This window comes from Centroberyx affinis, unplaced genomic scaffold, assembly GCF_046629955.1.
Source record: "Centroberyx affinis isolate AG114_WGS23_722 - 3 ecotype Tasmania unplaced genomic scaffold, CSIRO-AGI_Caff_v1 ptg002510l_1, whole genome shotgun sequence".
NCBI lineage: Eukaryota > Metazoa > Chordata > Actinopteri > Beryciformes > Berycidae > Centroberyx > Centroberyx affinis.
The window spans coordinates 311,382-333,708 of record NW_027280732.1 but is presented as its reverse complement, the minus strand read 5'-3'; the positions used below and the strand labels follow the sequence as shown (position 1 = coordinate 333,708).

The 22,327-nt window shown below is 40.8% G+C and overlaps 1 protein-coding gene across 3 annotated transcripts in view; it reads left to right on the top strand.

The window, feature by feature from the left end:
• Positions 1–22,327, top strand: part of tspan4a (tetraspanin 4a) — an 89,771-nt gene that overhangs the window by 52,978 nt on the left and 14,466 nt on the right. For all 3 annotated transcript variants that reach the window (XM_071534284.1, XM_071534285.1, XM_071534283.1), the window contains 2 exons: positions 3,634–3,825; positions 10,102–10,176. In XM_071534284.1, the coding sequence (XP_071390385.1) occupies positions 3,634–3,825; positions 10,102–10,176 (267 nt within the window). The remainder of the gene's footprint in view (positions 1–3,633; positions 3,826–10,101; positions 10,177–22,327) is intronic.

Below are 22,327 nucleotides of genomic sequence, written 5' to 3'. Positions count from 1 at the left end.
CTGAGTGATTGTGGAAATATAATTTGCCTCTTACATACCTGTAGTAGGATACATGGACCTGTAGAGAGTATTGGCAGCTGTCAGTTGGAATGGCGAGCCCCCGTTGCTAGCCTCTTGCTGCTAACAATGAGTCATAGGGTATAAGTAATGAATTGGGAACTTAGTGCTCAATCGTTTGTACACTGTTATTTGTAAGGATAGCTGGATGTGTGTAGCAAGTTTCGTGCAATTGGACTTACGCTGTAGGAGTTAGGGACTTTCAATGTTTGAAATTTTAACCTTCCATCGGGCCAATTTGTGTATTATTGTAAACACCAGAACACAGTGCAAAGATGCATCCAAATCCCTCCAAACTTTGTCAAAATCAGACCAGTGGTGCCTGAGATATCACCCGAGATACGAACACAGCCCGATCCACAGTCCATACCCCCAATTCCACAAACACAGAACTGGAATGGACAGAATGGTCCTTCCACTGTTTGCCATGGTAATTTGGCTAGTACAGGATAGAATGGCGATTATGGAATTTTAAGGGTTAATTGCTGGTGGTGATGGTGACAACGCAAGTCGCATTAAGGCCGTAAAGTGTGTCACACTTGCTTGAGAACTGTGCAGATGAGTCTGTTGCTCGAGTGCTTAGCAAACTGTCCAAACACAACTGAAAGCTGACATTAGCGACGAAGTTAACCTAGCTTCATCAAAGACTGTAGCCTACTTCTGTCACTAGCTCTTCTAGTCAACATTAACTTAATAGCAATCCATGGCAGCAAGGCGGAGGAGAAGCTCCTTTGGTCATTGATGCAAAACCTCTTGCCTCAGCAACTTGCCAAGAGTCGTGAAAAGTCTTGTAAAAAATTCAAAAGCCAAAGTAATACAGATCTATACATCGAATATGGTGAAGATAATGACAACTCAATCAAACTTCCTTGACAGCTTTTACAACCACGAGAGCCGTTTTAGGACCAGATCTCACTCTGCTGGGACAGATTGAACTGTCTCATTCACACTTCAAAGCTTCACAACAGAAATAATGCATGAAGCGTGTGAATTAAAGTGGCGTTCTCGACCACGGGTCCCGTGTAAACCCAAGTTCTTTTACTCATCCTGTCGACACTTGGCCTCGAGAGCTTCGCATTTTATTCATGTATGTATGAGAATTCAGATTATGACCTTAATCAAAGTATTATAATTAGATAAATATGTATGTATGCCTGACCCGTGCTCTAGTTGGATTCTCATAATTGCATTGAGATCAGAGTCCTGATATTCCTGTACTGTGAATGTAGTCATTAAAACGTCCATCTGTATTACCCATTTGAAACCCTGCCAGGATTCAAGTACACCTACTGTACATGTATGTTTTTATGAGGGAAAACATTAACAGTGAAACATTGAATTGACATTGACAAGATATCAATGTGGAAAATTAGTCCAACATCATCATTACTTTAACATCTTATTCACTTTTCATGATTTTTTTTCAAATGTGCCATATACTGTATATATTTTTTGCAATACAGGTGGTTTAGTTAATAGGTGTTGACTGAATTTGAAGAATACGTTCTCACATGCAGAACGCACCGGGCCTGAATCAGCAGACAGTCTGAGTGATTCTGATTCAAACATACAAACCTGCTGAGTGGTGGAGGCACCGCAGCGGGGAGAGTCAATTCAAATACTGAAAATCGGGGTGATTGTAAAGATTTAAGCAGTTGTTTAGGGAGCGGTGCTAATCAAGACCAAGTCCGGTCCTGATTTGTTGCTGCAGTTAACATAAAACGGGAAAACAGCTGGATGGATTGGATTTTTGGAAACGCATTAACTTCAAAAACTAACCTCGCAAACAAAAAACAGATTTTCCTTTATGAAATATCACAAGGCGTTGCTTGTGTCTTAAATTTCCCTTTTTTTTAATCCCATTTTTGGTTACAGCGCTCCCATCACAGCTCTCTACATTACAATATTCAATATTTTATTCTGCTTTTATGTTCTATTAATTAATTCTGCTTGGTATATTTCTGCTTGATGCTAGATGTGGCTCTATATGGCTGTACAATAATTAAAGAAAATATTGTTGCTCTGGTTGATATTGCATTATCACAATTTTTAGAAGGTGTATGTAACCTATATGATGTGTGTGGATATATATATGATGTAGTATGTATATACTGTATATGATGCTATGTAAAGCCCTTTGAGACATGCTTGTGATAAGGGGCTATACAAATAAACAAAACTAACTAACGTGAGTTTGCCACGGATGAACACCCACCATGTGTCTGGAGAATCTGAACCGCACCCGTGCATCCCATTCTCCCCTGCATCCCCGGTTTGTTTATGATTCTGACCTCAATTCTTCCACCACCAGCTATTCTCAGGAATCTCTTTTTCTCCTTCACCCTTCTCACTCTGGTCAGTCTTCATTAGAAAATACACTCTAGGGCGTAATAGAGGTCTGCGGTGAGAGATTGTGACCCGGCGACCCTTCATTTTCAAGCCATTGAAATATTCCAGCCACGGTAGATAGTTAACACCAACCTGCCTAAGTGAATGGAGCCCCACACAATCCAACTGCTTTTTATTCAAGCCCTGCCCTACTTCTAGCTCAAGAGCTCATTAAAAAGGATCTGGTGTTAAAGCTGGAAATAGAAAGAAAGCGAAAGTAGGGAAAAAAAACAATAATCGTGTATTTAGCCATGTAAATCTTATTGCCTTTGGGAGTTCTGGCAAGCGGCTGTGTGTTTGTGTGTGTGTGTGTGTGTGTGCGTGTGTGCACGTGTGTGTATGATGCATGTTTCCTCTAGATGTATCTGAAGATGCTTACTGATGTGTATCTTAAATTTGTTTGTCTTTCGCTCCTCATCCTGTTTCTGTTCCCCTTAAGAGAGCGTTATACTTTTGGCACGTTCCTACGGAAAAAAAAAAAAGAGCAAAAGGACACTTCAGTGGAAAAAACTAAGTGTCGCATTGGCTCCGGAGCTCACAGTGGGCACAGACCTGCTGGCCAAACGAATTGAATTCTTCACACACCAGCCTCCAGTGTGCGGCCGTCTGCAATCGGTCTAAAATATCACAAGATCGGTTGTGTTGCCTAGTGGAAAAGCGTCTCCACCTCCTTTTCCGGTTGATTGCTTTTGTTTCCGTCTCTTTTGTTTCCCTCTCTGTGATAACAACTCCCACCTGACGCAAGTCCAGCTAAATCTGACAAAGTGCATGCGCGAAAGACAAAGGCGGCTGAGGATGTCCCAAATTGGCCACCGTACTCGTGGTCAGTTCTTCAAAATGAATTGTTCGGAGGCTCGGCTTGCAGAGCTTGTTAGAGGATTTCTGCAACTTTATGTCTGATCAAACAGCTTCTAAATCCTCATGCTCCCTCAGTCGCTCTTTCACCGCAGCTGTTGTTTGAGTGTTTGTCTCCATTATTCCCAGTTTCCCTAGGTTATGGTTACCTCTTTAATCTTCACGCGCCCCCACTGGCGTGCCGTGTAAATAAACAAGCAATACAAAGCCGCAGCAAGTATACACAAATTTGTATGCGGCGCCATGTTTGACTGTGTTTCTATTTTGGGCATGTTTGACTTTGCTGGAAGTATCCTGACAGCTCTCCTCCTCCTCTTCATGTTTCCTCTGCAGCTGGGAGGATGTGGAATACTGGGGGTGGGCGTGTGGCTCTCGGTGACCCAGGGAAACTTTGCCACCCTATCATCATCCCTTCCCTCCCTTTCGGCAGCCAACCTGCTCATTGCAGTGGGGACCATCATCATGGTGATTGGCTGTCTGGGCTGTGTGGGAGCTGTCAAGGAGAGCCGTCCTCTGCTGCTGACTGTAAGTAGCTGTCAGACCGGCTTTTGATGCTCACTTCGACTTTACACACACTGGTTTGATTTTACAATTGCATCGCTCAGATTAACATTTTGTCGGCCGGCATGACAAATAACATCCCCAACTCATCATGAAGTAGTAATCTGTGACGTTTTCATATAAATACATTTCTGTTTTTCTACTCTTTATTGCAGATTGATATAACAGAACAGTGATTCAAACTATAACCAGTTCATGAAAGCTTTTCCATTTTTTCATTTCCATTTACAGCCACCAAACACGCAGCGAGTTAGCTACTGCAGTTTTCACCCAAATAACTGAAATAAATGGATAACATTAACTATATTTTGGTTTCTCCATATTATTTCAAAAACAAAATCATCACTAGAATTGTAGAATACTAGTTTGCATTAAAAGAATGATAAAAGCTACACATTTTACAGGTTGCTAGCTACAAACAGGTGAAAAATATGCAATATTTTAGCCATAATCCAGGGTTGTGAATAGTGACCAAAAAGTGCTACCTTTTGGTCAACAAGATTACAATAATATAGTCTACATAAAAAAATAAAATCCTCAGATGTTGACAGTAGTCAAAGATACAGTAGATGGAATTGCTCTTTCTGAACATGAGAAGAGGATTGTGGGAGTTTTCATCGCTCTAGTAATACTTCTCAGGTTTATATCAGTGGAGTGTCTGACACTTCACTGTCTTGGATTTTTCCACAGGGAAAAGATACTATACCAACCAAAATGCAAATGAGCTCCAATTTCAAGCCAACCACCCCTAAAAATATATAGAACTCACAGATCCCAGACAAGTATTGTGATACACAAAAATGCACATAATCATCACACACTAACATTTCTTGTTCTATGGGAACAAATCCTAAATCTATGTGGGAAAAAATAGAATTCATTATTATAAAATAGCACAGCAGGAGTACGCAATTAAGAGCTCTATGGGAATTAACCTTAGTGTCGATCAGTAGCATCATCCATGACATTTTCGTGACAGTGACCAGGCCGATCCATGCGCCACATCAATGTTAATGAGGCGTCTCTTATAAGTCTGCTTTAATGAGTGACAGATCAGCCCCTGCTTCATGGAGATTTCAAAAGACTTTATTCCCTTCAATTTTCAGAGGCAATTAGCATGTTGATAGCTGATGAGGGGCACAGAGCATTGCAAGATTCCTCTGAGATATTTGTGGAATTACTGTTCTGCTTGGTGCAGGCAAATGTGTTATTATGCCTTTTGTGTGCAGGGTAATTTGTTGCGTCTGACATTAGAGTTGGTGGTTTGCAGTTTTGAAAATAATCTATTGAAATGGTGTCATTCTAACTTAAAAGAAGTGACATTTTAGCTCTCATATGAATGTAGGGTCAGACGAAAAAACTCACATCATTGACTCAAAAGCAGCCAGCCAATTTGTTTTGTATGCTCCAGACTTGGTGTTTAGCAGTCGTCTCACAGTGGCCTTTGGCCTGACCAAGTCACTGAAAAGAGATGCAGAATTCAACATTTTGTGTGTAATGTCATGTGATTTTACAAGGCTTCCACTTAAGAATAAGAAGCAGCCTTTCAAGGTCCCACATTATTCATTTTTCATGATTTTGTTTTCAAATCAAATCTGATCTGCCTCAGGATAAGAATAATGCTTGTTAAAAAAGGTGTATTTTGTAAAATGCAATTACTTAATATTTAACCACTCAAACGAAATCACATATTAACAATGTCTACTAACAACATCTTTGATCATATATGTTTGTAAGCAGAGGAAGATTAGAATTCCTAGAATATGTGGCCGTTAAGGAAAGGACTCAACATCGTTGTAATGCAATCACAGGTCATGGTACTAAACCAGATTTTGGAGCGACACAGTCTAAAATTCAATACCCTTTCCCCTTAAGTTAAAAATAAGGGCCATTCGAGGATGCTGAATTTGTCCAGAAATTCAATTTTCATCAGGCTGATGGGTAATTAAAGTCATGTTTCACACCAATGAAATTGGACAGTCAATACCAGCACAAGTCAAAGGGCACAGAGGGGGTGCGGCAGGTCTGAGACCCAATCAGGATGTGGGTTATTCAGAAAGGTGAGATCACTGTGCTGGAAATGGAAGCAAATTGCTTACACTCAAAAAGCCCTTTCAGATCAGTCACACGTGGGGGCGGCCGCACAAGAGGAACCGGGCCTGCGATAGCGCCAGTAAAACCGATTAGACCCACCAAAGAAAAAGAATGTATTTATCACTTCTGCGGCCTCTCTCAATATACGTTGTAGGCAGCAGGATCCCAAAAGGTATTGATTTTGGAGGCGCTGATGGACTGTGTGCCTGAGATGACTGCCTTGCCAGTCTTGCTGGTGTGTCAATAGACAAAGAGCCACTGTAGCTTTCACACTGGGTGGAAATCACAGCAGGCGGATAAACAGGCAGGAATCAATCCGTGTGCCAGGACTTTGATTATAGTTCCCCTCATCCTGAAAGCCTGCCAAGGCATCGATCTCTGCTAAACAGGGATATCAGCACAGCCGGCCAAACAAGTCATAACATAAATAACAGCAGTAATCTATGCGCCGGGCTTCTTTGGCAGAGATGCACACAGACACAGTGGTAGCCGTCATATAAATTTTCATCACGCATGCATTCTGCATAAGGACTGCAGCAGCCACTGCAACCTAATGTTTTTCGAATATAGTGAAGTCCAGTAAAACGTAATGGGAATATTGTAACATAAAACCCATAAAACTGAAAATGACTCAAACTCTCCGGTGAGTAATTGTGACACCGTCTGCTGTACTGCAATAATAGAGACACGGAAACGTGGAAATACATCAAGGACACTGACAACCTTAAGACATCAACCTCTAAACATAATCATAGAAAGTGACAAAGTTTTCTGGAATGCTTTGTTCCACAGAAAATGGAGTAACATCTGTTTTCAGCTCTATTGTGCTTCTTTTTCACTGTGATCTCCTATTAACCTTTCTGCTGCTGGAAGCCTCTCCTGCAAAATATCTCATAGGTTACTGCTAAGTATTTGAATTTGGATAATAAGAATTCAGGAGAGACATATCGATCATAATATAGTCCTTTTGGTCTACGATCCAAGTCTCTCTTTAGCTGGGAGGTTTGTCTTGGATAACACAGCCCAACTTCAGTTTTACCTTTAGCTGAGCCAGATAGATGGCTACATATATTATTACGTATTTAAACAATGCATAAACTGCTGTAAATATCAAAAATATGCACCAGAGAAGTCCATTATGTACAAGTTAATGCTTTATTTTGTCATTTACCCCAGAAGACGTACATGTTTACTAAACTTTCACTTTTAAACCCTATGCAGCCTCATTTTAGACTCAACATCCATAAACCATTTAGACGTGTTTTAAACAGCCAATCAACATAAATTGCTCAGTGGGTTTCTTCACGCAGAAACTGCCATGATTACAATTAAGATTCAAATGTATTTCCATTGCCTGCTATGTGTGTGTCACATACAGAAGTGTGTCACAGAGACTTGAGTCCGTTTAGCGAACAGCCTTGCAAAGTGATATGGATTATGGACATAAATTATGCTGTTTATTTTACTGTCTCAATTAAATCTTTTTTTGTTTGTTTTTTTCTCAGAGAAGATAAACCTTGTTTTCAACCAGCTGCTTAGTTTTTTGTTTTTTTGGGGATTTTTTTTTTAAAACATGATTGAGAAATTGCATCTGTCATTTTGAATCGATTATGCTTCATCAAGACAGCAACTACTTAAGAAGGATCCCTTGGCACTTGACTTAATTGGCACACAATTATTGCTTTTATTATTGATATCCTTCCTAACCCAATTCACAAATGGCTTTTCCTCACTTTCAGTTAATTGCAGCAAACCATTTGATAACAGCAACCCATTCAATGTGACAGTTTGTCATTTCTTGAGCTAATTCAATTGCTTTCTTGTAGTATATTATAAAAGCTAAATGTAGTCTGTCTTTTGCCATCAAATAATCCCATATTCAGTCTGGCTATTGCCTGCGGCCTTGAAGAGATGTGGTAAATTTCTTATTAGGAGTAGATTAATGGGGAAGTACATTCGGAGAGCCACAAGGGATGGGTGTGTTTGTTTTCTAAGTGATGACGAGTATCGGTTTTTCATTCTTAACGATGTCCCTTTGCTTCTCGAGTGTGATTTCATGGTCTCAAAGAGCGACCCATGATGGCAGTACAGCAAAGAGCTAGTAAAAGAGAAAGAGGGAGACAGAGAGAGAGAGAGAGAGAAATTGAAGGTTATGTAACACAACATAGATTTCAATACTTTTATCTTCAATTCTCCTCTCTTCAAAGAAAAATACTCTGGATTTCTAATGGTTCAGGACTCTTGCGTGAGGCGGAGCGTTGTGTTTTCTGGCGGAGGATAATTAATAAAACATGGGAGTTGCATTATATTGTGCGCGGTATACATTTTCCCTTTTTTCGTCAGGACCCTGAACACCCACATGCACACTCAAGCCACCAGAGATCAACATACAAAATGTCCAAACCGGGCAGCAGTGTGGTGTATCGAGCTAGAAAAGCGCCGTTCAGCGGGACGGGTCGAGCTCCTGTGAAGGCAAGCATCTGCCTGGCTGCTGTCCTTGAGCAAGACTCTGAATCTCTCATCACTATTCTGCAGCTGACCCTGCGCTCCCTGTGGAGGGGGACTGGCGAAAACAGAATTGCCCTTTGGGGATCAATACTGTATCCCAAAAGAATTGCAAAATAACAAAATAAGCAAAGAAAATCACAACTTTGGCTTTGGAATGCAGTTCATCAGTTAATGCTTTTATCTTATCAGCATGACTAGACATTTGATGATTGAACTTATTGCCTTAAATTCACTCAGTTTTACTACATTATAACAACTAATGATCTTTGACTATTCAGTATTATATCAGTCAACTCACAGTTTTAAGGCAGCAAGGAAACTTATGTATGCGTGTGTGCTGCTGCCACGGGTTTGTTACCTAATACGTCACCTTCCAGACTTGCCACCGAGTCTTTCATCCTCCCCTCGCATACTGATTCATTCAAACGGGTGCTGCCAAGAAAACCTCGGGGGGGCAAACGACAGCCCCACACGATGCGAGTCTTGTGAACTAGATACATTCACATCCACTGTCAGCAAATGTCTAGGATGCAGCGAGGCGGCCTCGCCGCGGTGTATTTGAATAAAACAACTGCGTGCTCGTGTCTTTTTAACTAGATGCTTTTTTTTCTCTCTCCCTCTGAAATCTGTTTTGACCCTCGGAGATGTTCTCACGCTCTTTCCCCACCTCTCTCTCTCTCTCTCAAAATTGTTCAATCGGATTTGTTCTCCTAAATGCTGAGCATTGATGCTTGATGTATGTATTCGTCTGCGTCTGATACGCTCCTCTGTCATTTTATAAAAATCACTTCTTTCTCTCCCTTTCAAATCTGTTTTGGCCCTCTGAGGCGTTTTAACATTGTTTCTGTATCTCTCTCAAAATATCCCACCTTCTCTTTTTTATTTTTTTGTACTGTTGCCTTTGTCCAGTACTTCACTCCTTTAATCTCATATACCTTTTCCTCTTTTTTTCCCTTTGCGCATAACTTCTTTTTCCGTTCTCATTTCCCTTCCCGTTTCTCACTCATTTGCTCCTTCCTCTCCTTCTCTCCCTCTCCTTCTCTCTCTCCCTCTCCCTCTCTCTCCCTCTCTCTCTCTCTCTCAGACAGGCGCTCCCTTGTGTGAGAGACAGAGTCGTGTCTTTTGCCGAGTGCTTGATGGATGAGCTCGTAACTGTTTTAAGCACTCACGTGGGTGCACAGGAAAGAAGATGTATCACCCATCAAGCAACTCATCTAGTCCACCACAGAGGAGGAGGGGAGTGGGGCGGCCAATAAAATATGGCTCCTTTAACAAATTCAAAAGTGGATAGTGGAATACTGTATATCACCTGTCCCACTTGGTGTGATTGCCCCACACCCCTCTCTCCTCTCTTGACCTGCCAGTTAGAAATATCGAGGCTGAACAATCTGCGGCTCTTCGATCTTTCTCGCTTGCCTCTCTTTGACTCTCCATGCCTCTCTCTCTCTCTCTCTCTCTCTCTCCCCGCCCCCCCCCTCCTTCACCTTGCCCTCGCTACCTTTCCTCTGCTCTTGAATGAAAGTTCATACCTCACAGAAGCTTGTTAATCCCCTCTCGTGGTCTTTCCTCTGCTCTGAACTGAATGAACTGATAAATAATAACTCGGCTGTCCCTCCCCCTCCCTTTGTGTGTCCGCAGTTCTTCATCCTCCTGCTCCTTATCTTCTTCCTGGAGGTTCTGTCCATCATGCTTTTCTTTATCTACCAAGACGAGGTAAGACATGTTGATTGTTCTCATCATTTGTCATCCTGTGATTTTGTGTCCCAGAACAAGATAACTGGCTGTGGCAAGATCGGCCAATTTATGTCAATCACACAGTCATGTAGCCTGCTGATATAATGATGTATCTCAGTGGTGGGTGAGGCTGTTCTGAGGTTCACATAAGGTGGTACAACTTTATATTGTTGGTAAAATATATACTGTATATATATGTATATATATATATATATCTATATATATATATATATGTCCACTGACATTCTGCATGAATAATGTTTTAATGAAATTGTCTGAGAATGTTTCTATTTTGGCTGCTGCACACACATCTAGGGGGAAATGCAGCGGGAAAAAATACATACTGTCACACTTTCCTTTCCCTGTTCATAAATTTCAATTTATCTCGGCTCATCCATTTTGGATGATTTCCCCTGTAAATAAACAAGTCAAGCAAGAGAAAAAAAAACAGATGAGCCATCCCTTTCCTAATATGAATTTGTAATCCGTGCACATTTTCAACTAAGGTATTAATAATACATTCAAAGGGCATGCCAAATTCCATCTATCTTAATCTTAATTAAGAGATAGGGGGCTGGATGTTGGATTTGTTGGGAAATTTCAACAATAGATAAAACATATTAGGTGTTAACCGGTATCGGAAAGTAAGACCTTTAAGATTCAGGCAGCAGCTCGACAATGTGTCTTCTTCTCAGTCCATAAACACCTAGCAAACACGGTGTAATTAATCTCAGCTTGACAATGTGTAACAATCTTCTTTGTCCAGGAAAACCTATTGAACACAGTGTAATGAATCTTTCCTATTCAAATGATGAAATTGTAGAGTGTGGAACAGTTCGGCACATTAGTTACATACAGGACTTCCATTCCCAAGTTTAATTATGTTGCCATGCCTAGTTTTGTGTTGATACTACCACTCATACAGGTTTTTGACCACTCAGAAGTTGAACATTACGGACCAATATCGCTCCAAAAGACAACCTCAAGACCCCCCAACATATTGAAGATGAAGTTAATGAAGAGATTTGGTATCAATCACCCATGAACTTCTGTGAGGAAGTTCATGCAAAACTTGGCCAATTCGATGTTTGGATTGGAGAGCTCAAAAACACTCCTTTATTTTGAAACTACATAGACAAACCTTTAACCTCTTGTTTCTGTGTGTCTTGTTTCTGAGTGTTTAATGAGGCTGTAATTATCCTAGAGGTCACAGTGGGCCATTGTAACACTGATCCAACACTGCAAAACTGGTGTTGCTGTAGTCAAAGGGCTGCCTCGGCCATTCACAACAGCACACATGAATACAAATTGTGTCCTCAGAACCAGAAGAGCCTCAAGTTTCTGTAATACTGCAAATAAGTATGAAACCCTCATCATGGAGTGTTGTGCCTTTTTCGATTTTGCATTGCAAATAGTCCCAAACTAAAAACAATGACTGCTTGCAATGTTGATTCATGCTTGATCCTTTATCAATCAGCAATGAGGTTAACAGTGAAACTGAGGTATAGCATGTTTATATTGGTTGATAAACTGAGAACTTCAATTTCTAACAAATCGAACATTTGGTTGACTTCACTTCACATCTGGATACTCAAGCATGCCTGATACCAATGGAATCCATAGGTGCTCTAATTTCACTTAGTCTGTTTTGTAACTACAATATAGCGCCATCTAGAGGCACTCAATGTCGCATGATCGTTGGCAGGTGAATTGGAGTTGCAGTATGGTGCCCGTCTGCACGATGATAAATCATCCTATAATCTTTCAACCACTTGTGTTGCATTATTCATGGACAGAGAGCATTTTCCCCAAAGGCTAAGGCCAAGGCTACTCCTGATAGTAATGTGTTTGCATGTTTCGGTAAATAACGGTCTACTTTCATATTTCCTCCTCCTTCTATCTGTATTCTATTTGCCACCATAGAATTTGGCATTTTGTGTGTGTGCTTTACAATGGCTTTTATCTCTTTGTTATTGTAATTCTGCCACGGTTATATCATCGCCTAACGTGTTGTGTTTCCCCCACAGTTTGTCTTTTGTAGTGTAATCCAATGAGTATTTGTGGATTGGCAGAGTCCTCTGGGCTTTCAGCCAATCATCACTGTTCTGTTTAGCCTTTAATGAACGTTGTCTCTTGTCACGCTTCACCTTTCTCTTGGTATCTGTGTTCCCCGATGTTCGGTGCACCCCATCATTCAGTCTCTGAATAATTCAGTTTCATCTTCCTTTGAGGCGATTAGCAATGGAACAGCGTGAAAGTTAGGGATAGATACTCTAGATGTAGAGTAGGACTGGTGTGCCAAGGGAAATCACTCACAGTGAAGAATGGGTGGCTATTACCAGTGTTGCCATTGATATTTTTTAAAACAGCAGGAGCCCTAGTAACACTCAGCACGTTTTATTCTCTCTTATAGATTGCAGTGCCAGAATATATTAAGACCTGTCAAATATAATATTATAAAGTATATTTTTAAGCACATGACAGCATTACTAGCCAGTATCAGTCCTCTTATGCTAGCCTTCCAGCTGTGGCCATTTCCCACCATAACTCTAACATAGTGGGGCCGCCGTAGGTGCATGTTGATGAACGCCATGCCAGGCTTCAAGGATGGTCACACTCACTGGTCTGTTTCATTACACCTGCTTTACACCTGATAAAAGGTCTGCGACGCAGCTGGAAGCTACTTCAAACGGCCCACAGATCCTTGATGCACCGCAAATGGTCACCATTTGTTTCACTTTGTTGGTTCCTAAGGAGGATGACAGGGTCATGTGAGGTTAACTTCAATGGAACCAATGTGACTCAAAGTGTCACAGCGAATAAAAATAGGTTTGAGTCAGTGGTGTGATATTGAAAATTGATGAATGGGTGTTTTATACAACTACTTATGTGTGGAGTTTACAGCCTTGTCCTTGTAGCTTTATTGCCACCTCAAGGGACAATTTACCAGGACAGACTCACGCAGAGGGAGCAATAGAAGAGCAATAACAGTATTAGCAAAATTCGATATGAGGACAGAGTGAACTATAACAACAATAACCACAATAATAATAAAAATAATAATGATATGATATGAAAATAATCTATGCTATTCTGTGTATGGACAAAGTGAACTATTATTATTATTATCATTATTATTATTATTAGTAGTAGTAGTAGTGGTCGTAGTGGTAGTAGTCATTCATCAAACAGCTTGATGAGAAGTTAATAGGTGAATTTATAGCAGTAGTAGTATTAATAGTAGTAACGGTAGTGGTACTAGTAATAGTAGAAGCAGTGGTAGTAATAGTAATAGTGGTAATAGTAATAGTAGTAGTAGTAATTGGAGTGCTAGTAGTAGTAATAGTAGTAGTAGTAGTAGTAGTAGTAGTAGTAGTAGTACTCATCAAACAGCTTGATGGGAGATTAATAGGTCAATTTACAGCAGTAGGATAGTTAATGGGGTGAACATTGGAGTGAAATTGCCAGTTGAATATGTTACAATCAATAGATCAATACAGGTCATGGAGTACACATTAATTTTCATCTTGCTCTTGCTCTCCTGATTTTCCCTCTTCAGTAAACCCTTAGGCGTATATAAAATCATTATGCAATTATACTGACAGGGTTTGGGATCAATTATGTAAATTAACCAAAAACAAATCAATAACTGAAAAGAGGGGCATTTGTGTTCAATGCTGTTCAATGTGCTTATTATATTAGAAGGTTTCATAATGCACCAGATGCATAAATGGTGGCCTCTTGGTTTGATGCCATTACTTTTTATACCCACTCACAGCACAATGCATCCAGATATTGACATTTGCTCATGAGTGCTCAGACAGAGAGGCACATTCAATACCAAGAGCACATCAATCCAGCAGATATCTATGAACTATGAACGCTCTTTGATTTAGGATTCAAATCCAATACCCATTTGACACCTGCAGGGATACACTGTGCCTTTCTGTGGATACCGGGATCTTTGAGTTCACACGCTCATCTCTACAAAGGTCATGCAGCGCAAAGGTTTCATTGTGACATTTATGGGTGATAATTAAAGGGAGAATCCACTCTCAGATACTCATTTACACTGTTCTGTAACATCAATCCATGGAGCATCGTGTTAGTTCAGGCAGAACATTGAAGTCGTGCGTGCTATCAGCTGATTGGCTATCAGCTGTCCAATCCAAACAGCGCATCAGCTGATTAGTATCAACCGACTCTCAATCATCAATCAAATTCAAACAAATCAATGAGGAAGTCTTTATAAACTGACAGCTCACACTCTCACTCTGCTGATCATTCATGCCTCTGCTGCTGTTGACCAAAGTCGATGCAAAAACTCCCTCCTCCACCCCAACCCTCCTCCTGCTATTATCTGTACACATGATGTTTGTGCAACCTATCTCTGAATTATGCCTGGTTTTATATCGGTTCTCATATTATTGAATGATATATGTCTACTATGCCTTGGGGGTTTTATTGCGCTCCCTGCAGAATCTCTCACATGCTGCGTGGATTCATTGGGGAGCTTCCTCAAGAGCAGAGCCGTTTCTGCCAAATACAACTGTATAACCATATGTTGCTAGAAACGGTCCAGGCTCCTTTGATGTGTCTCTGACTGAAGTGATGTTCAGTGCATTCCCAAGTTATTTTGTGATGAAGTGAGACGAATTTACTTTTTTGTTGCACCCACTTTCCCTCAACCTGCCTCATCTACTTCTGCTTCAGTTGGTGATTTCCTGCATTTCATGACTTTCAACAACCTCCAGAGAACGTGCCTGAGCATTGTCCCTAATTTTTCGGCACAAACCCCCTTTCAGTCAAACGTGAAAATGAATAGTATAAAATGTTGTTAATGTTGACTATTAGTGCTCTCGGGGATTCCTTTATAATACATTTCTATATTTGGATATATATATATATATATTTGGAGGTGGATTCTGATTGGTTTTGAATCTGCAGTGAAAACAATAAAAAATCACTAGTCATGCTTACTTTAGCATTCCAGCATTTTGTGGCTTTGTGAAGTGATGATAACGCAACATCTGTTCATTTCTACTTACATTATTTTACCCATTTTAAGAACAGAATGATTGGCAAACAGGACCCAAAAATCCCATTCATTTTTTGGCATAGCTGAAAAAAAAAGGATCCAGATAGAATCTGAAAGCCACAAAATGACAACAACACTTGAGAGGAGAAGTTCAGCTGTGGGTTTTACATGTAGGTGGGTAGAGAGAGTGGTAGAGATGGTGGAGAGAGAAAGTCAAAGCCGAAAAAGTGAAAGTCACAGCCCTTAAGCAAAATGCAGCTTGTCTCTTTGCATTACACTGCGGTTTATTGAGGTGTAGAAATTGGTCTCCCTCTTCTACGATGGATTTCTCCCTGTATAATTGTTGAACACTGTTGCTAGAAAGAAGTTCTTACTCTTTGATTCTGAGGGACTGACACCAAAACCTGACGTCTACCATGAACTTTAGACAGTTGAAAAACATTTACGTTCGACCAGTTATCCAGAGAAATAAAAAAAAATACAACAAACAACAAAATGGACCCAGAAATGCAAGGTACATCGCCAATAGCTGTTTTTTTTTTTTAACAGTGTTTAAGTGTTTTAGGGTGGAGTTTTCCTTAAAGGTAGGGGCAGATATACCTATAGTCTAGCTTGTGCTACCAGGATCATTTGTGTCTTCACCTCTCCATGATGTTAGTTATTGCCTCTGCTGCCCGGTGACCTCAGCGGCTGACGGCTGAATGAGCTGCCTGTCACGGGGCGGCTGTAGACGTGATTTCCTATCTGCTTGTGTGTTGAGACTCTGGTGCTTAAGGGGCAAGTCAAGGTGACGTAATGCTGCTGTAAAAAGGAAGTCAGGAGCAGAGCTATGGTGAGGTTGCAACCCCAAAAGACAACCTTATCTACTAACCCAAAGGCCCCGAAGCCATTAAAATGAATTACGTCCGCTAGATCGAACATGGTCAGTGGTGGTGGGTGTACACGAATATTTGTGATACTAATACCACTGATACTATTTCTAAGACTCTGATAGACCATGCATATTATCCTTTGATGCCTCGATCTAAACGAGGGTGTGCTATCATAAACAGCTTGTTTCTGCTGCGTGAATCATCATTTGTCAGCCTGACGCTCTGCTCTGTTGAATGTGACTGAAACTAAAAATCCAGATTTGAGGATGTCTGAAAATGTCTCATGGCAGGGCTGTAGTAGACCGAGACCGGACTCGAGACTGTTTTTTGACGGTCTTGGTCTCGTCTCGGACTCGTAGTTAATATGACTCAGACTTGAATCAGTCTCGGGAGTGAATATGACTCGGTCTTGAATCGGTCTCGGATGAATTAACGTTACATAATATTATTGTTTTTATAATTATAATCTCTTCTAAGAAAATGAGCAGCAGTGAATGATACAATTTTCACAGTTGATAAAGTTTTGTGCCCACTGAAAGGTTTAGTGACTGCTGATTGGTAATATGCCAACTACCCAACCAATGACTTCGTTTTTCCTTTCTCTGTCTTTTTTCCTTTGTCTTCGCCTTCTTAAATTACAGGTAAGAATATTTTCAGTCAAGCAATGCTGAGAGCAGCATATGGTTGTGGAGCAGTAAGACAAAGTAGGTGAAACAGATTAATCCACTTCTAGTTAAGTAAAGGTGTAACTACTGTATGTTATGAACATAAACAAGCTGCCTACAATTCATTTTGTCCTCAAAACATGCTAATTTTGTTGAAATGTCTTTAGAAACCTCCCTTCTATTTTAGGCAATAAACAAAAATATGCTGTTTTAGTCAATAAACACAATGGTAGCCTTGGATAACACATTGCTATGGTATTGGTCTCGAATTGGACTCGTAGTTTTGCGGTCTTGGTCTTGACTCGGTCTCGACCCCCCTCGGTCTTGGTCTTGAATCGGACTCGATTCACCAATGACTTGATCTGGACTTGGACTCGACTAAGGCGGTCTCGACTACAGCCTCATCTCATGGTAGACTCGTAGTTGACATGCTCCATTTATCTTGAGAACCAGGGTCTGTTTCTACTGTCACATTTCCTGTAATGTCACATTCTCTCATCTTGGCCCCGTTCCACAGTTGTTAGACTAAACGTGTAAAATTGTCAACAAATTTGATCCATGGTGCATTAGGCAAACAAGCATAATCCACGTGTTTAAACACTATTTCGAATGCAGGTAAAGTACAACCACTCTACATATATCTAAACATCCAGACATATGACAGATGAAACACTGAAGTCCCATCTCAAGCGTGCTAGTAACACTTTTTCCCCATCACTGCTGTTCCAGCATCGACCACCAAAACAATTTACTTTGTCAAAATGTCACTTCTCCAATGCAGCAGCCCTGTCTGAATACATTTCAAGCATGAGGAATTTTCATTTCATGTAGACTGGGAAAACGCAATTAGATAAACACCCCTGGCTAATCACATTACGAAAATGCACCTACATAAGGGCCATGTTGAAATGAAAGACAAATTGGGATGATCACAAAACAGGCTAGACATTTGTTTGGGGAGTTTCGGGGTATTTGTGACATGGGAATGTGGGGTTTGGGTGCCGCAGATAATTATACTGAGGAATTTCGATGACAGGATAATTTGAATTTGCAATGAGGCTGAGATCCCAAAGTTATGCAGGATAAAGAGGGAGAGTGGAGCTGTGCTGAAGAAAGTAGTCTTGAGGAACACAAACTGGAACTGGTCATTGTAAATACTCTGATGTATAAATGGAAATGTATTTAAATAAACATAATAACATTAAGTAAACCAGATATATGGAGAAACGGAACACAAATACTCTCCAGTTTGAGTCTTTCACTTTTTGGTAGGAGCAAATGCCTGCAAACTTAGGTAATGACTTCAAGGTTTGGGATAGGAAAATATTTTATATAAATGTGCGGTCAACAGGGTCAAATATTGTAGCTTGGTTGGTCTTCTCTTTCTGGTGCTGAATTCTGTGCAACGGCGATGGTTGAATAGTTCAGGTGTTATAACTGAAATCCAATGGGGTCTGCCTGCAAAGGTTCACACCTCGCCCGCAGCACTGTGCTGTCAAATATTAGCCTCAGGTGAACACAGGCTGAATATTGTGTGGAAAACAGAATCTTGCTAGGCTTCTGTAGCTGAATAGATTGAGCATGGCACTAATAGGTTAGGAGTTTGATTCCACCGGGGCGCCCATGTATTTGCTCACTGTGCCGCAAGATGCTTTGGATAAATCCACCAAATGATGTGTAAAAACAAATGCAAATTGTTAAACAATCATGGCATATATAAAATGTATCAATCTAATCTAGAAGACTTCTGTTTTTAAACAAAATTAACCTTGACCCTTGACCCTTGATCCACAAGCTCCAGAATTACTACCTTGATTAAACCTGTCCAAGCAGCCTTGATTCTGCTAGTTCACCACTTCTCCCCCTGTCAGTGTCATTGATTGTCTCCTTGGTCCACTCACATGGTTTTCCAAGTGCTAATCAGGCACTGATTAGAAGCAGAGGATGGAAAAGTGCTAGGATTGTAATTGATTTGCCCTAGCGAAAGAGGGGAATGCCACCCATCTTAAGAATTCACGTGTTATTCCTGCGCTCCAGAACAGTTCAATCAATGTTCGTGAACTTGTACCGCTCTTTCCTAAAGCTCGAAATCAGAGAGAGGAAACCCTTAAATTTGTGACTGGGATGTAAAATCAGCGGTTGCTCCATAGACAATGAATGGGGTGCTGACTTTGTGGAGCCATAAGATGCTAAGTTGAGTATTCTAGCATTGCTAAGAGGTATGAAACAGAATTTAAATCTCATTTGGGTGCAAGAACTCATACAAAAATCCTACAGGTCAACAACGTCAGTCCTTCATTTGTTTTTTTCAATTCATTTGTCCGCAGCAAGTTCAAACTAATGAACTTGCACAAACAAACTTTAACCCCTGACCCCTCACCTGCTGCAGCACATAGCTTATCTGTATGTTGAAATGTCATTCCTGTTGTGTGTTATGTACGTTCTTTGATGCCTTAAATGTTATCTTTGTTAAACATCTGTGAATGTCTGACTCAGTGCTCTTACATGCAAGGCAAATTCCTGCAAAAGGCAAAATAAATGAAACCTGAATATGCTGTCTATGGAGCAGAGCCAGATTTTACCCCCAGTGACATCACAAATTCAAGTTCAAGTCAAGTTCTCCAGTTTCTAGCTTTAGGAAAGAGCGGTGCATGTTCAGACGTATCGACTGTATCTGTCCTGAGGCGCACAAACAAAATATGTGAATTTTTAAAATGGGTGTCATTCCCCTTTAACTCCTTCTTGAGATGCGCCGCAACACTGCCAACGATTTAAGCACATATCTCAAGCCAGGGAAAACACAGCAGAGCGACTCAGGCTGGAGCATGGTACCTGCAGTCAGAACAAATGCCCTTGAAAAGCCCTGACTCTGGGCCAAATGATGTCTGAGCCCAGGGAGCGTAATCTGGGCCGGGTTCCCTTGGAGCGAGGATGCAATTACAAGTAAGATATTGTCAGGAAGCTGCTCTTGCCAATAACTATCGGTAGGCAAACCACCCAATAGGTGAGGAAAGTAGAAGCCCGGTGGGAGCTTTAGGCACATTTGGAGAAATGCAGCGGGGAGAGGATTCGATGAGTGCCTCACATACTTATTTGAAATTACTTAAACCAGATTTTTTTAAATTACACATTTAATACCATCCTGATTTGGGATGATCCCGCAGTGGGAAAGCTAGACGTCCTGCCGACAGAAAGGAGCAATGAATTTCAAATTGCAAGGCAGCAACTGCAGCTATGAATCAATAATGTTAAAATCCCCCGTCCCCTTTTTGTTTTTTTTTGTTTTTCAGAAAAAGTAACCAAATCTGGGAGATGACGGTGTGCATGTTTTATGCAGCTGGGCATATTATCATGAAACGATGTGCTCTCCGGAAATCTACAGGGAATATGATCACAGCTCTCTCCTCTCCCTTTAATGCCTCTATCTACTTTACTATATCTCTATTCCTCTCTCCTCCTTCCATTTATGACACTGGAAATGGATATCCAGAGTTTTGAGGGGGCGGGCAAATCGAGGCATTTTTCCTCTCATTATTTCCTCTCTCTTTCAAACATAATATCCCCTCTCCTGAGCTTTTTACAAATGGAAAGTTCCCTTTCTTCGCCTGCTGCATTGTCAGTTTTATCCTCACATGGAGTCCAGGTGGCCATATAACAGCTCCATTCATATGCCCCGCATTTGTTTTTCCATATTCTGTCCTCTGCATTGTGATATCTTTGCTCTCCATCACCTTCCAGCTCTCTCTCTTCCCCCTTTTCTACTTTTCCTCCTCGTCTGCACCCGCTCTCTTCCCCCACCTCCTTCTCGCATTTCTATCTTTTTTTCCCCACATCCTCATCTCTCTGTCTCTTTCGTTCTCTCTTTCTGTCTCTCCTCTCCTCTCCCACATCCTCATCTCTCTGTCTCTTTCGTTCTCTCTTTCTGTCTCTCCTCTCCTCTCCTCTCTCCTCTCCATACATTCCGTCTCTTATCTCTCCCTGTATCCCCTCCATATAAATAATTGATAGCCCATCTTTGACTCGCCTGGTGTAGTTAAAGGGCGACTGAAGTCCCGGGGACAACATCAATACTGAGCTAAAAGTACAGCAGTAGCTTATGCACAGTCTGCTCGCAGCACTTTTACAGGAGTCACTCCTTACTAATGAGCCACTTACTTTGGAATGAAAAGTACATATATATTTTTTATTTTTTTGCAAAACTTCAGAAGACTTAGGGCCAGTCCACTCAAAGGGGCTATAAGGGTTCCCAGTCCTAGATTCTTACGCTATTTTATATTAGAATCTTACATCATTTTTGAGATAGCTTGCATGTTGCTTTGTGCCAGTAGTGATATTACAGCTTATAGCGCCGTTTTGCATAGAAATCAGATCTGCTGTTCTTTATTGTTGCAAGAAATTACAGGAGTGTTGATTCACTCTGTGTCATTTGTCTTTTAATGCAATTCTCTTTTATCTCTGTCTCTTTGGGGCTTCGAAATGATGATTTTTTGATGATTTTCTTTTTTTGTGTTCATGGATCCTTATGCAACATTTACTTTTGATTGAGCAATGTGATTGGCCAAGAGACATCACACCTATGATGTTTTGCAGTAAATTGAGACACTTTCTTAGTGCGTTTTGTGCTATTATGGCAAAGTGAATGTGTATTTATTTCAGATAATAATTCATAGTAGTTAAACATTTTCTGTAGCTAATACAGTTTAAAAGTACGACCCATTTTAAAAGTTGTTCCTTTGGCACAACTTACCCCAGGTTACCCAGGGGAGGGGTAAGTTGAGCCTTATTGGGGTAAAATGTTACATGACATAAAACCTATATTTTTGTTCTTTTCAGTCCTTTCACTAGGGCTTTACCAGTATGCAGGGGCAGACTAGAGCTCTTTCTCAATTTGCGTTCTTGTGTGTTCTTGTATCCTCCATGACGCGTTTGATGTCAAATCTAACGGCTGAAACACGATTCCAAAACAAAAGAATGCCAGGATGGAGGAGGATAAAGATCCAGGAAGTTTACTTGTCAATTGAAGATGCATTGGATGGTGACTTGACCAAAGAGAATGAATGGAAAGCCACAAGATGCATTGTGAGAATGACGCACAAACAGTGCTGTAGTCTATTAGTGCAGAGCTGCTTGAAACAGCTGGGAAAATGAACAGCTGAACGTCTTAATTGATCGCGTGTGTAACATCAAACACAGCCCATCTCAAACTCTAAGAAAGCTTCTCTGCTTACTTTCTTGAGAAGTTTGCTCTCTCCAAGACAACTTGGGAAGAACTTTCTCCACAAGGACAAAAGTATTGACTTAGCATTTTTGGATTTGGTATTTAGCCAATCGGTGTCTGCTCTCTGTCTCTGCTGAAAGCTGGAGGAATCACATCCTAACAACATGGCTCATGTTTAATTCAGCATATCATGGTGACAATTTCCCTTATTTTCAGAAGGATAACAATGCAAGACTTGGCTCAACACAACTGTCAACACAACTTTGTGTGGTGTGAGTTTGTGTGTGTGTGTGTGTGTGTGTGTGTGTGTGTGTGTGTGTGTGTGTCATAAATTGAC